The sequence below is a fragment of the Montipora capricornis genome, chromosome 1 (assembly GCF_036669925.1).
Source record: "Montipora capricornis isolate CH-2021 chromosome 1, ASM3666992v2, whole genome shotgun sequence".
Taxonomy (NCBI): domain Eukaryota; kingdom Metazoa; phylum Cnidaria; class Anthozoa; order Scleractinia; family Acroporidae; genus Montipora; species Montipora capricornis.
This window is the reverse complement of record NC_090883.1, coordinates 38,908,167-38,923,166: the sequence shown is the minus strand read 5'-3', so window position 1 is coordinate 38,923,166 and position 15,000 is coordinate 38,908,167. Positions and strand designations below refer to the sequence as shown.

General features: G+C 39.7%; 1 protein-coding gene across 10 annotated transcripts in view; it reads left to right on the top strand.

Annotated features, from left to right (window-relative positions):
- Positions 1–15,000, top strand: part of LOC138042516 (uncharacterized) — a 41,111-nt gene that overhangs the window by 23,359 nt on the left and 2,752 nt on the right. For 4 of the 10 annotated variants that reach the window (XM_068888471.1, XM_068888464.1, XM_068888455.1 and 1 more), the window contains exons 1-4: positions 1,427–1,558; positions 3,258–3,371; positions 7,492–7,914; positions 14,772–14,817. In XM_068888471.1, the coding sequence (XP_068744572.1) occupies positions 7,835–7,914; positions 14,772–14,817 (126 nt within the window). In that variant the 5' untranslated portion in view covers positions 1,427–1,558; positions 3,258–3,371; positions 7,492–7,834. Of the gene's footprint in view, positions 1–1,426; positions 1,559–3,257; positions 3,372–5,263; positions 5,344–7,491; positions 7,915–14,771; positions 14,818–15,000 lie in introns of those variants that run through there. The other 6 variants (XM_068888431.1, XM_068888440.1, XR_011131018.1 and 3 more) reach the window with 5 other exon arrangements.

The window sequence follows — 15,000 nt, the reverse complement described above, 5'->3', positions numbered from 1 at the left end:
ACTCTGATTGGTCCATTTGAATTTGACCGCGCGCTGGCAACACGACCGTTGTTGACTGCCCGGTCACAAGTCAACACAGTTGAGGTAGGAAAACTTTATTTCAAATGAGATAGTTATTTACACAATTTTTTTACGATCGATGATTTTCCCATACAATTCTCTATATACACAAACTGTCGCATACACCACGTATTTTCAGCTTGAGGAGCCTGTGGAAAGGCCAATAAAAGGAGCAACCCTAAAATCAGGAATCCGGAATCCGGAATCCGGAATCACAGTACAATACAGAAAGTAGAAACTATCCTAGACATTCATAAAAGCTAACCTTAGGCCTAATTAGGCCTAAAAAGACGTTTTTAGGCCTAATTAGGCCTAAGGTTAGCTTTTATGAATGTTTAGGATAGTTTTTACTCTCTTTATTGTACTGTGATTCCGGATTCCGGATTCCGGATTCTTGGTTTTAGGGTTGCCCCAATAAAACACACACTTTGTCTACTTATTTTAAACTTTACATTACTTAGCATTTCTTAAGAGAAATAATGCTCTTTTATGTTCAAGCGTTAGATTTGAAAGGGAATGCGCGGTCTTGAGATGCACACTATTAGTGAGAAGGTCACAAACTGCCCCTAAACAACTATCAACAATGGCTGAAAATTACACCGCAGACTGCAGAGTGCAGGGCAGTGGTAAAATGAAGACTTTGGTAATGTCAGCGGGGTTAATGTCTGGGGTAATGTTGTAGATTGAAATGCGGTCACCAGGGAAGCCACGTGGTTCTGAGAATAAGGCTCTTAGTGACGGAGTGAAACTTCTTTGCACAAGTGGTGCACATTATCGAACCAGTGCCTAGGGTCTTCGGGCCTTTTTGGATTTTTGGTCTCTTTTGATTTTTCACATCAAAGTTGTAGTGCAGAAAGTTTCAACTTTAAATACGAATAGCGTTGCGTGACCTCAGCCGGCGAGCGTTAGCGAGGTAAACTGAGTCGCACCGAAATAAAACACGCTCAAGAGCAATCAAAAACATTTGTATGTACGTGGTTTCAGAATTTTTGTCGGTTTGAATTAAGACTATTCAGGTTCATAAGGTAGGAATCGTAGTCGCCTTTTACGTGATGTAATCCTTAGCAGTAGCTAGGAATAATTATATAATAACGAAAATTATTCTCGCATTTTGATTGGTTCTTGCCTATTGTTATATTTAGTTGTATAGCCCTATTTACATGTCCACATCAATAACCCATTTTGACGTCATCTGTGATCTATCACTGAACAGACGCACGGCAACATGGAATCTATTTGTTTTATATACTAGTGATAAAGAATCAAACAAGCTGATGGTGACGTCAATCGTACGTCTCGTGCACCTTATCCCCCTAACCCTTCAACCTGGGACACTATATGGTGCTCTGGCATGACGTTAATCTCGGTATAATCTAAAATGGCGATGGATTTAACCCAGTGTTTTCGTGCTTTAGAATTGAAATTTCTGTCCTTGAAAGAAAAGAGGAAGGTGTTGTTTCTTCAGTAGCAGCTACTAATCAAAAGGTTATTGATTCAGGTGAGTGAGGAAAGACGGTGCATTCGAAAGTATAAAGTCGACTTCACGCGTGGTTTGATTAATAGTATAATAATAATTAATAAGGAAAAAAATTGCTTATCTTGACTTAAGTACTTTTTTGCAAATCTGAGTGTAAAACGTTTAATATGTATCCTCTGGAGTATCCTATGATGTCTGGCCCAGTCTCTCCATTGAACACCCAGTGTTGAGCAGACTCTAAGGCCCACAGCCTTAAGTACTCCATTTAGCAGCTCCAAAAATGGCAGGACTCCAGTGGCAAGAATAAAGACCTTACAGAATATCACAAAAATGGTGTCAAATGCAGGAAATGCCACTTGAGAGAAACTGAATATGCAAAATTCTGAGGGAGGGGGATACCCCCACCTCCTACTGGCTCGCATCTTCTGCGCTAAAAAATACTCCTTAATGTCCTTCAAAACTCAAAAGGGGTTGGAATCTCTGCACGTCAGACAGACCTGTTTGCGATTTAGATGACCACTTGATCGAAGAGCCAAACTCGGAGGATAAACACCTTTATACAAAGGTTTAAAAAAGTGAAAATATTTATTTGTGAATTTCATTTTTATTTTTTTGTGAAACGTAATCGTCTCAAATTTTGCGTGAACGTGAAAGAATTTTGGATATTATTCGTGACGTGTGAAAAGGGAAATGTTTTTGAGTGACTGCCTTTTAGAAAGGGGTATAGGGCACCCTCTGTGTATGCACCTGTGTAAACTACTTTTTATTAACTTGGGCCATAAAAGCAGTCTGGCAAAGTCCCCCACAAAGTGTTGTTCATTAACACTGAGACCCCTAGGGTAGTGGGCAACTACATATTCATTCATTATTCAATTTCTGGGGCACCTACAGTAAGCATGAGAGTTAGGGTGAGGGTTAGGGTTGTTTTCAGAATTTCATGGTAATTTGGTAGAATCTGATACAAATCGGGAAAGCGGGAGGGAGCACATCAAATCGGGAGGGTTGGAATTTCTGGACCTGTTCCGTGGCTGATGGAGTCACATTTCCTGCACCAGTCACGCACATTTAGTCCGTTGTATTCATGTATGTAGCGTCTGTGCACTAAAGCCAAAATATCGGTCAATACTCCGACTATTCCCACTCTAACGAACAATAGTTGGTTCATACTCTTCACATAAAAAGGAAGAAAAATTCACCTCTCTCTTTTTAAGCTTGTTCACTTCAAACAAGCCCTATGTCACAGCACGTGGTTCCAATCTTTGAGGGGTTGTCTGTCGGCATACGCCGACAAAAGATGATGTAATGTCTTATCTTATTTGTTCAAAACCATTGGTGTTCTATTTTATGACTTTTATCGATCCATATGAAATCCATGTCCTATCGAAACCTAACCATTCTTCATTCACGGGTCACGTTTAACTGAAAAAATTCATTCACGTGGACATGAAAAGATCTTACCATCTTTAATCACAAATCATGAATAAAAAAAATTTAAATCACGATTCACAAGGAAATAAATCGCCCCATCACGCTTCACGTCAAAAGTATAGGGCACCCTCTCCACAACAGAATGAGTTAGTGCAATGTTTCATTCTACTTCTTGGGCAATTTGGGTGTTATGAAATTACATCATTTTGCGTGACACAGTCCCTTTAAAATATAATTTATAGGAAACAGTGCCTGCATCTTGGTCCAATTTGTTTTGCAATTATTGTTTTAGGTGAGTTAGAAGAGTTGAAGGAAATTGTGATGTGGCTGTGTCAAGGGGACTACCTAACAGCCTTGCTGGGCAAAACATCACAGCATCTTTTACAGGTCACAGCTATCACGGCAGGTGAGATCTCTACCATTGTAGTGCCATCACTGATTCAGGGTAATTTTGTTCTTTTTTTTTTTCTACCTCGTAAATATGAACTGATTTTGTGCAGGGTATTATACATGTATGTATGGTGGTTTTTTTTACAGAAAATTATAGAATTAAGTACTGTTGTAAGCCCTGAACACTAGTAGAGGTTTTCTTCCCTGTTGTAAGAGGTTTGTCGCCTGCCTGGGAAGGGGGGGGGGGGGGGGTACTTCCTTATAAGAGGCTAATGGGGATGTGCTGCTGGATGGGGTCGCATTTTCACGACTGGATTGACTATAATGGGGTTACATTTTTAGTAGAGTTACTTGAATGGGGTCGCACATTTTCGGAATTTCTGGGATACGAAAATCCTGGTAAGCAGGGATTTAAAAATAGGAAGATCTGCAGTTAATCAAAGTGCCACTGTCGTTACTCGTGAATATGTAAGTTACCGCGATCGTTTAAAATTGTTTTCTTTTATGCATTAGTCAGTGCCGGTGATATAACAGCTGGATAATTGAGTAACAGCACGGGGGCTCTCATTTGCAACCAGATACCCAAAATAAGGCATGTATGTGAGGTGATCCCCATTGCTGAAATTCAACCGTGTAAAATAAGTGTACTATTTCTCCAGTAGGCATAACATTACTCTTTAACACATCCTTTGTAAAGAGTTGTACCATGTGTTCAAAGTTCCTAGCACACTGTGACGGGGTCTTGTTGAATAAGGTCTGATTTTTGTTGCCAGGTCATATTGTTAATGTCATCAGGTTAGGCAAGTAGAGCAGATCCATTCAGTACTATTAACACTTTTTGTGCCATTTATACATTCCTCCTACAAACCTTGCGGATATTTATCACTATATTTGATACTGTTACACTTAGAGACAGATGAGCTGAACCATAACTGATCACGGCAAGTGCAGGAGGCAGTGTGGCCCAGTGGTTAGGGCGCTTGCCTAGAGATCCGGAGATCCCGGGTTGAAGACCCGCTCTGACCACTCGTTGAATTTGATCCTGGTAGTCCCTGGTTCAACTTCCCAGCTGCACTTGTAAATAGCCAACTGGTTTGCTTCCGGCCAGTTGCGATTCTTAACAGTTGTTGTTGTTCTGTTCTGTCATTTCGTTGTGTTTCATTGGCCCTGAAAAGCCCCTATGGGGAGCGGTCAATTAAGTATGTATTGTATTGTATATATTCAGGGCCATGTGTTATCTTATCCTGAAAAGACTGAATCACTTTTGGCATGGCATGTCTAATAGAGTCTTGGCCTTGACTAATTTCAGTTTGGTTTAGACTTGAGCTCTGCAGCTGCATAGCTTTCCTTAAATGGTTCTGTGCTGTTCTGTTTAGTTCTCTGATATGTTCTGGATTGGAAGCTTTACCCTTACGAAATGTTTTCTTTTCATAGTCCCTTGCTGCTTCAATATTTTCAGATCTGTTTTGGCGTTTTGTGTTGTTTTTCTTTTCCCTGAACTCTTTATTTTGTCTCTTTTGCTTGATAGATTCTCTCATGTAAGCTCCTTTTGACACTCACATCATTTTTGGCCATGTTTAAAATTAATCGATTATTACCTCTGAATAATTGTTGACATTGGTAACACTGCTGATTTCATAACCTGGAATATTTTCATTATAATAATCTAACTGAACTGCTGAAACATTAGCAGTAGTTCCCTGCTGTCTGCTTATAGGACTGATACCAGTTACTGTTGCCCACCCCTCAATGGATTCATTTATACGTATTGTAACATTTAATGCAAATGGAAACTGCTTTCACAAAAGTGCATCACACCATGTATGTTGCTGCAACAACACACCCACAATTGCTCTGTAATGGGTCCAATAAATCTTTGACGGTTGTGTCTGATGTATTCAACTCCAGCAGCATGCACGTTCATGTGGTAGGAAGGATCATTATATAACTGGTGGGCAACAGAAGAAAAGAAGCATGAACCATCTAAGGTACATTCTAGCACTTTTAATCTTTACTGAGCTAATCGAGCCTGCAACAGCCTGATCTTGAATATGCAATTGAACTTACCAGTCTTTTTTGTGTTTAGGAGTCCTGAGAGTAATAACATATAAATGAAAATTTGAATCTCCAACTCTCAACGATTTGTTACGTCTGAGTTGCAGTCTAGGTTTAGACATTCTTACTGCAATATAATATTGTTTTCCAAAAGCGAGAGATAAACACTTTCTCAACTCAGACGAGCTCGGTTCGTTCTTCTTTAAATATTTGCAACATACACTTTTCTAAGTACCTTGTCTTTGTAAAACAAGCTCGACGTTTTCTTGTATAAAGGAATTCTGGAACGTTCTCTGACCCGGGGAGTATGTTTGCGTTTGCGAACGGATTCAGCCCTTGCTCTATCGCAGGAGATTGGTACGGATTCCTCATCAGTTTCCTTACATAATCAATGATCGAGTCTTAGGGTTAACCCTAACCCTAACCCAGTTCATCATTATGGTCCGCCACACAAATACTAGTGTCTGGAAGCATGGGTTGCTTGGTTGCCTCACTGTTTTTCATGTCACTGATGTTGTTCAAGTTGGATTCATATGGCTTTGATGACTCAATATTGGCTTGCAGAACTTTCTGATAGCTTTGATAAACATCGGTATACTTTAATAGCTTCTATGTCACTCTCCAAGTGGAAGTCACCTTCCAAAATTATGGAATTTATTAATCCCCCGTGAGTTTAGGGGATCGACAGAGACTGTCTGAAGTCTCACCATGTGTCTGTCGATTGCATTTCGACATCTATTAAAGTCTACGAGTTGGTGAGTGAAAGCCGGTGCACAATTAATGTTGCACCATTGTGTACTTGTTCAGAATCTTTTGCTTCACCTTCGAAGGACGCCATTTCTTTAATTCTTCAGTTTCTTGCTTTTAAATGCAGCAGAAGGTGCTCAAACACTTGAGTATAAAAGCCACAAACAGCAATGGCGGCGCACAACCCAGCAAACAGGATTAGCTTTCTATAAGCTGTGTTGTGATTATCCATCCGGATTGGCTAATCAGATCGAACTTACGGTTACGCAGGAGTGACATACCGGTATTTGCATTTATAAAGAACCGCACCAAAACTCGTGGATATATCCATATCCACAAGTAAAAATGGTTCGTGCTGTTGTTTTAATATTTAACAGTCGGCTCGGTACGGTACATTTGTAAATATTTACGGCTAGCAAATGTACCAAAATGTTTGTACTGTAGGTGAAAAGTAAAGTGTTCTACATTCAGTTTAACAAATGTGTCAATTCATTTAAGGATGACTTACTTAAAAGGCTTTATAAGGTAGAGGCATAATCAGAAAGTGAACATTTGCTCAAAATGACATTTGCTCAAAAGTGACTAAGATGGGGTCTATGATTGGCCACAGAATAGACTATAATGGGGTAGGGGTTTGGAGAGGCCAGTGGCACATACCCAGCAAAAATTGACCCAACTACCCCCCCCCCCCCCCTCCTTCCTCCTCGGGGTCTCCTGGTATCAGATTTTCCCCTTTTATCCAAGCTACGATTTGATTTGCCTATGCCTTTAGTTAATATATAGCAGTCACTTGTAATCATAAGAGCTCTTGTGCTTGGTTACATAACCTTGAAACTCTGATATTGTTGTTATTGTTATCAGCTACTTCAAGAATTTCAAATCAGTGCATGTGCATGTTAAGTGTAACTGTTCCCTAACCCTGTTCTTTCAGCTGTAAATTTTCTTTGAAACCATTCCTTAATTTAATGTGATCTTTTTTGTCATTGTCAGATGTTAATAAGGTAGTCAGTGAAATTTCGTTGGTATTAAAATGTGAGAATGCTAACTCTTCCCCTGAAATCAGGTATGTTACCTTGCTAATAGAAGTAAAGTGGTTAGGGCAGTACAACCTGGTTGAAGAGTTAGACTTGAGAGCCATGAAGTTAAGAGGGATTGAGATAACTCGTAGAGAAGCTGTCCTAAATTTAAGAAGACTAATAATTAGCAATCATCTAACAAACATTTTGCCAGTATATTAGCGTTGAAAACCATAAATTTTGAGGTTAAACAAGCTGCATTCAAAACCATAGCAAACTTGTCACTTTTAGCTAACTTGTATGCTGGTTTCTTTCCAGTCAGACCTTGGTGCTATTCATTGGTGTTGCTTGCTTAGAGCTGTTTATTCAGTACAATTGGACAGGTCCAGCCCCTGTGCCACAACTGGCTGGTATTCTCCTGGGTACTATTTGAGGAAATTCCCAACTACTTGTCGTCGAAAGATTGAGTCAAGATGGACAAGTAGTAAACTTTGGATAAATCCTGATTGGGAGTCATTGATATCATCTTCGATCATTTGCATGTATACACTGGTTGCATTCTTGCATATATTAACAATGATTTTGCAAAGGTCATCCAAAGGGGGATAGATGTTATGTGTTGGAAACAATACTATCCTCGCAGAAGAACATTGTTTTTCTCATGTCCGCACAATTCCCCGCACGCATGCCCAGCACAGGAAAACCAACAAGATACAACATTTCTTCGCCTCTTATATACAGGTAACTGCTATGGTAAGAGTAAGAACTGATAATAGCACAACACAACTAAGCGAATAATGTCCTTAACGTTCATAGTCTTTTAAGTAACTTGGAGCTGTTCTAACTCTTGTAGGATAACGTCTCTCTGGTTGAGTGAGGGGCGACATTCCAGGAATACCCACTGCTTCAGTCCCTTCCTGCAACTCTGGAACTTGCTGTTCTGCGACAAATTCCTGCTGCTCTTGTCGTGCATTGCTGACAAATTGTGGCAGATTATGACTTCTAGAATTCTGTAAACTCATATCTGTGCCAGGTAATGCAGATGTGACTGGGAATCCAGAGACTGATTCACTCTCTAATCCTACTGGATCATTCACTGGAAAACTGGTCAGACACCCAGGCTGCTCATTCACCCTACTTCTGATAAGCTGATCTAGGTTTGTGTCTTTTCCAGAGTTGGCCTTGAATATTTACCATGTAATTCCTTGACCCAAGCACTTGTGTAACAATGCCTTGTATCCACTTTCCTCTTTCACTGTAATTTCTGGCCATAACTTTGTCCCCCACTTGTAGATTGCATAGTTGTCGATCACTGGTTCGTTCCACGAAAGCCTGTTGTTTTGCTTCAACATGTTTGTGTACTGAGGGAGTCAGCAGATCCAAACGAGTACGCAGGCTTCTTCCCATGAGTAACATTGCAGGTGACTCACCAGTAGTTGAATGTAGGGTATTACGATACCTTAGTAAATATCTTGCAAGCACTGTGTCCACATATGTCCCCATAAGGTGAGCTTGTTTCGGCGCTGTCTGCAAAATCTGAATGACCCTTTCTGCCTGCCCATTGGTGGACGGTTTACATGGTGATGAGGTTCTGTGCCTTATTCCATTTTGTGCACAAAAATCTTGAAATTCGGAATAAGTAAACTGGGGTCCATTGTCTGATACTAGTATTTCAGGCAGGCCTTGTCTACTAAACACCTCACAAAGAACACTGATTGTCGCAGAACTTGTTGTAATTATCTTCTCAACTTCCGGGTACTTACTGTATGCATCCACTAGTACTAAATACATGCGTCCTGCGACGAAATCTACATGCAGACGAGACCAGGGGTGAGAAGGGAAAGTCCAAGGATGGACAGGTGCACTTGGTGGGTTGGATCTCATGGACTGACAAACTTTGGACAATGAAACCATCTTTTCAATGTCCACATCAATCTTTGGCCACCACATGTAAGATCTGGCCAAGGCCTTCAACTTTGTGATCCCAGGATGAGTTTCATGCAACTCCTTTTATAGTACTTCTTTCTGCAGTGAAGTTGGAATGACTACACGAGTGCCCCAAAGTAAACATCCTTGCTCCATTGTCAGCTCATCCTTTTTGTTCTTGAATGGCACAAGCTCAGGATCAACCACTAGAGGCCATCCAGACAGAGTATATCTGTAACCTCTTGATAAAAGTGGATCCACTGCTGTTTTCTTCTTAATCATTTCACTAGTGATGTTAGAAATGTCCTCGTGTTCTAGAAAATGACAGTTAACATTTGGACTCTTGGGAGACCACACCTGTGGCAGAGGAAGGCGAGACGTGAGATCTGCATCTACATGTGAAGTTGTATTTCGGTACTCTATCTTGTAATTGTAGGACTGAAGAATAAGAGCCCAACATTGTAGTCTTGCAGCTGCATGAATAGGTACTGGACGGTCTGGTCCCATAAGGGTAAGTAGTGGGCGGTGGTCAGTTAAAATAGTAAAAGGCCTGCCGTAAAGGTACTGATGAAATCACTTCAGGCCAAAAATGATACTGAATGCCTCCTTGTCCAGCTGTGAATAGTTGCGTTGTGCTTGTGTCAGGGTGCAAGATGAAAAAGCAATAGGACCATACTGTCCATCAATGCAGTGAGATAGCATGGCTCCAGCACCATAGGAAGATGCATCACATGCCAAATACAGAGGCAAAGAATCATCATAATGAACCAGAGTTTGTGAATTTAATAACAACTGTTTTGCCTTCACAAAAGCTTCTTCTTCTGTTTTGGTCCACCTCCAAGGGACATCTTTCTTTAAAAGGTTATTCAGTGGAGTTTTGAAGCCGTAGAGTGATTCTTTAGAAACCGTGAATAGAACATTATGAGTCCCAGAAAGGACTTCAAAGATGTAACATTTGTAGGTCTGGGGCATCATGGACTGCTGCCAACTTCTCATCAGTCGGATGTAATCCTTCACCATCAATTATATGTCCCAGGTACTGAACTGATGTTTTTTCAAACTCCCACTTGGCCTTCTTTAGTTGAAACCCAGCAGCAGAAAGCTTCTCAAAAACTTGAGATAGAGAGTTCAAATGATCATCTTTATTCACACCAACAACCAAAATATCATCGTGGTAGCAAACTACCTTTGGAATACCAGCTAGGGTACTGTCCATAATTCTTTGGAAAATTGCAGGTCCTGAATGAACTCCATTAGGTAGCCTCGTGAAGGAAAACAGGCCAACATGAATATTTATATATTCTATATACAAGGCTAAAAGTTTAAAAAATTAAAATATTCAAACCAAACGTTTTCGGCTGTTTGCCATCATCAGGGTTAAAAAGAGGTGACCGTCCACGCGTACATTTATATCTTATGTAATTCCCAAAGGGAAAAGTTTGGAGACATAAGAAATGACTTGTTTGTTCAAACTGGGGAATTACATAAGATATAAATGTACGCGTGGACGGTCACCTCTTTTAACCCTGATGATGGCAAACAGCCGAAAACGTTTGGTTTGAATATTTTAATTTTTTAAACTTTTAGCCTTGTATATAGAATATATTTTACTAAGCGAACATTATGGACATGAATATTTATAGTAAGATAAGACTGGGACTCCTTTGCCAGTGGAATCTGGTGGTAAGCTTGACTCATGTCTAGAATACTGAAAACTTTACAACCTTTCAAAGCCTCATGAAGATCTTCTAATTTTGGAAGAGGATAGGTCTCAGCATCTGCACAGGAATTATATGTTAAGCGGAAATCTCCACAAATATGCACTTCCTCAGAATTCTTTTTGCCAACTGAAGTATGACAATTGGGGCAGCACAAGGGGCAGAAGCAACTCTGTCAATCACACCGTCACGTTCCATCTTCAACAGTGCAGTTTCAACCTTAGATTTCAGTGCATATGGAACTGACCTTGCTTTGTGGAATTTGGGCTCTTTGTTGACCTTTAAATCCACTGGTGGGCCATTGTAACATCCCAAATTAGATTCAAATAAGGAACTATACTTTTGAAGTACAGACTCCAGGCCACTTGATACTGCTGATGACAACTTTTTACACAGAGATGATACTTGATTTATTTGTTTTAGGCCGGGCAGGTTTGGCCAATCTAGTTTAACATCCTGTAACCAGTTACGTCCAAACAAGGCATTGGATCCTTTAGGCACAACAATCAATGGTAGTGAATATTCTTGACCAGCATATTCTAACTTGATATTGGCTTCACCAAGTGGATATCGGGTTTCACCTGTATAATGTTGATAACAGTACATTTGAACAATATTGGTCATAGAATGTCTTTGGTGCTAGGGATTATGCACATCCTGTGTCAAGCTGCATGTGAACAATTTTTGTTTCCAATCTTAACTGGCACTGTGACCTCTTTCGTTAAAACAGAATATACATCATAAACAGTGTAAAGATCCTCAGAATTACATGACATATGAGTATCACCTTGTACATGAAAACAATCTCCCTGGTTATCATCTTGTATATGTAAGGTCTCTTCAAACTCAACATTTATTGTACCAACATTTGAACTTTTGCATACCTTGGAAATGTGACCTCTCTTGTTACACTTGTGACATACCTTGTCCTTGTGTATGCATTTACTTTGCTGATGGCCCATTAAATTTTCTCCACAACTATAACAAACATATGATGAAGGAATTGGGGAAGGGAAGAATTTGTACGGATACTCCCTTAACATTGGCTGATTGTTCCTTTTAAGTGGTTTATGAACAGTGGTGTTGTAGCCATAATGTCAGGGTTCACCCCGTGAACGGGAAGGAGGAAATTGATTTCTCACCACATTAACAGTTGGGCCTTTTTGTTCCTGAAATAGCATAGTTTCCTTCTGAGCTGCCTCATCAGCAAGGGCAACTTTCAAAGCATCTTGAAATGTACGGTCTTCATTCAGAAGCTTCTTCCTAGTACTTGAATTATAAATTCCACTCATAAATTTATCTCGTAATGATCTTTCAAGGAATGCATCAAAATTACAGTCGTCGGCCAGGTGTCTTTAGCGAGCATTGTAATCAGAAATGCTTTAGTTTTCTTGCTGTTTACACTGGTGGAACTTGAATGTTCCTGCTCCTTCCAAGCTTTTAGGTTTATAATGAAATTTAAGCAAATCACAAAGCTCTTTGAATTTCTTGTCTTTAGGGCTGTCAGGCATGCACAGATCGCGGAGAGTGTTGTATGATATTTTCCCCATAACAGAAATCAGCACCACCACCTTTTTCTTGTCAGCTGCCTGTCGGACAGCGTCAATTGCATCTGCAGCACATTGACCAATCTCATTTGCTATAAAGAACTGATCCAGTCTTTCCAAATACAATGAGAACAACTCTGTGGTCGGCTTGAACTCACCAAGTGAACGAAGTAATGAGTAAGCCAATGCCAACGGCGGGAAATCGGAACTCGTGTAAATAAGCAAAAATACGAAGGATATCCAAAACATAAAATTTTCAGAAGCATTGAAAAAATGTTATTTCATACAGTTACTGGATCCCATCCTTGTCGCCAGTTGTTATGTATCTGAAACAGAATACTATCCTCGCAGAAGAGCATTGTTTTTCTCATGTCCGCACAATTCCCAGCACGTATGCCCAGCACAGGAAAACCGACAAGATACAACAATAGCCATATCTCTAATCCATTACGTTGTACTTCTAGGGGCCTGTGTTTAACATATTGCTGTGATATATTAGGCAGTAAATAATTATTGTAAAATGTATCTAACAATCAAATGAAATTACCCATTGGAGCCCATTGACAATCCTACCATTGATGTTTCACTGGTTCTATTTCTTGCCAAAATAATCTTGCTTGAAAATGAAAAAGCACTGGATATGTGCCAGGTAATTATAATTTTTATAGCTAAGTACTTTAAATTAATTTTCTAGAGAGGGGTTGTAATGTACTGTATCATTGTAAAGCAGAAGGGTCTCTTTGCAGGAAACCTAGAGAACTTTTTGACAAGAGGGTGGAGAAACCCTTAGCATTACGTACGTAACAGGCTGCCATCATCTCAAACATTGAAGGCACAATATTTCTATTACACTACCACCCACCATTTACCACAAAATGTTTGTGCTTTCAGTTCTTAGAATAGTCATAAATTTTAAAATTATATCTGTGTGTAGTACTAATTTTGCTAAAAATGAATTCAAATGCAGACAGCTTGCCTGTGGGCCTTAAGCTTAAGATGTCTGGGAGTACAGAGACAACTCTTCTATGAAAGTAATGAGATCACAAAAAACAGAATATTCATTTTAACGGAAAGAGATTGGTTTCTTGTGTATTTTATTAAAGGAATAAAATTTTGTTGACCTGTTACTAGTCTTGGTAATACTAACAGTGTTGTTTTCAAAGGTGGTTTATTTGTTGCCAACTAATTTGTCACAAAATCTAGCCCTCATTCATGTTGTGGGTGAGGGATACTCATTTGGTGTACAAGTGCTCTTTTGTACGCCTGTCATGATCCGTGATTATGAAGTCTGATGATTAGTAACCAGGAGGGCACTCCACCTCACAAAGTGGATCTAAGGAGCAGTCGTGGCTCAGTTGACTAGTGCATGGAGCGAGAGGTCCCCGGTTCGATCCACGGTGACTTAATTAAACGTCTGTTTCGACTTTCCTCTGATCCGTGTAGCTATAGCTTTAAATACCTGTAAAACGGAGCACTGACAGAGGGAGGGGGGTATTTAAGGGCGCACCGTTGGCTTCCATTGATACCAGCCTCGTAGCTGAAGTTATTTTACCTTTATCATTAAAACAGTTGAATTAATTTGAGTAAGGAGTGGTGTGATCCTGCAGTTCTGTTGGAAACGTTTTCAGGAACATATCCATTGCTGCTGATAATTTGAAGTGGATTACCTCGCTTTCTTGGGAATTGGTTAGCTTTTGATTAACTGATTACAAGTTTTCAGCCTAATCCCATCATTATAGCTACTGCATTGCATTTGTTTCTTTGTTCAAAGAATTAATGATCACTTTCCCACTAACTGATTCATTGGTTGAATAATTAGCAATTATTGAATGAGGCTGAGTAGGATATGAAGAATTCTGCAGGTCGAGGAGGGTGTTATCCACCAAGGCCGAAGGCCGAGGTGGATAACATCCTCCGAGATCTGCAGAATTCTTCATATTCTGCGAAAGCCGAATTCAATAATTGCTTTATTATTCATTCAAAATATTTTCTTCGCTCAAACTTCTACTAACCTACTCGCAGCCATTTTTCTGCTCAACAAAAATAACACAATCTCGTCCCCAGCTTTTTTCGGTCAACGGTTCAATAATTTGATGCGGACTGCACTTTTGGCGTCATTTTGACGTCATCGGTTCAATAATCTGCAGCGGGCTGCACTTTTGACGTCATTGATTCAATATGACGAAGTTTCTTTCCAAATTTGGTGAACAGCAGCTGGTTATGGTGAATTATGCGTGTGGTTTTAACCAATCAGAAACAGGGAAATATTTTGAATGAATAATAATAATAATAGTTATTGAACTGCCTGCCGTATAACATAAAAAATGTGATTGGCAGCCTGATAATTAGCCAACATTGTTTGTTTGTTTCATTCACTTATGTGCTAACTACTGCCATCTTTTCTTAGTTCACAAGGCATTAACACAGCAGCTTACTGGAGAAATAAACAACAGGTGATAAAAAGTTCCTAACTAAATGTACTGTGATAGTGTGAAAGGACTATATATAGAGACGAGTATTCATACAAAAACATTGCTACTGAGAGTGACATGCTTCTGTTAAAAAATAACAAACTTAATATAAGACATTTGAAAATTTGGAGCAATGCACTTTGTGTATTTGACACATTTATGTCA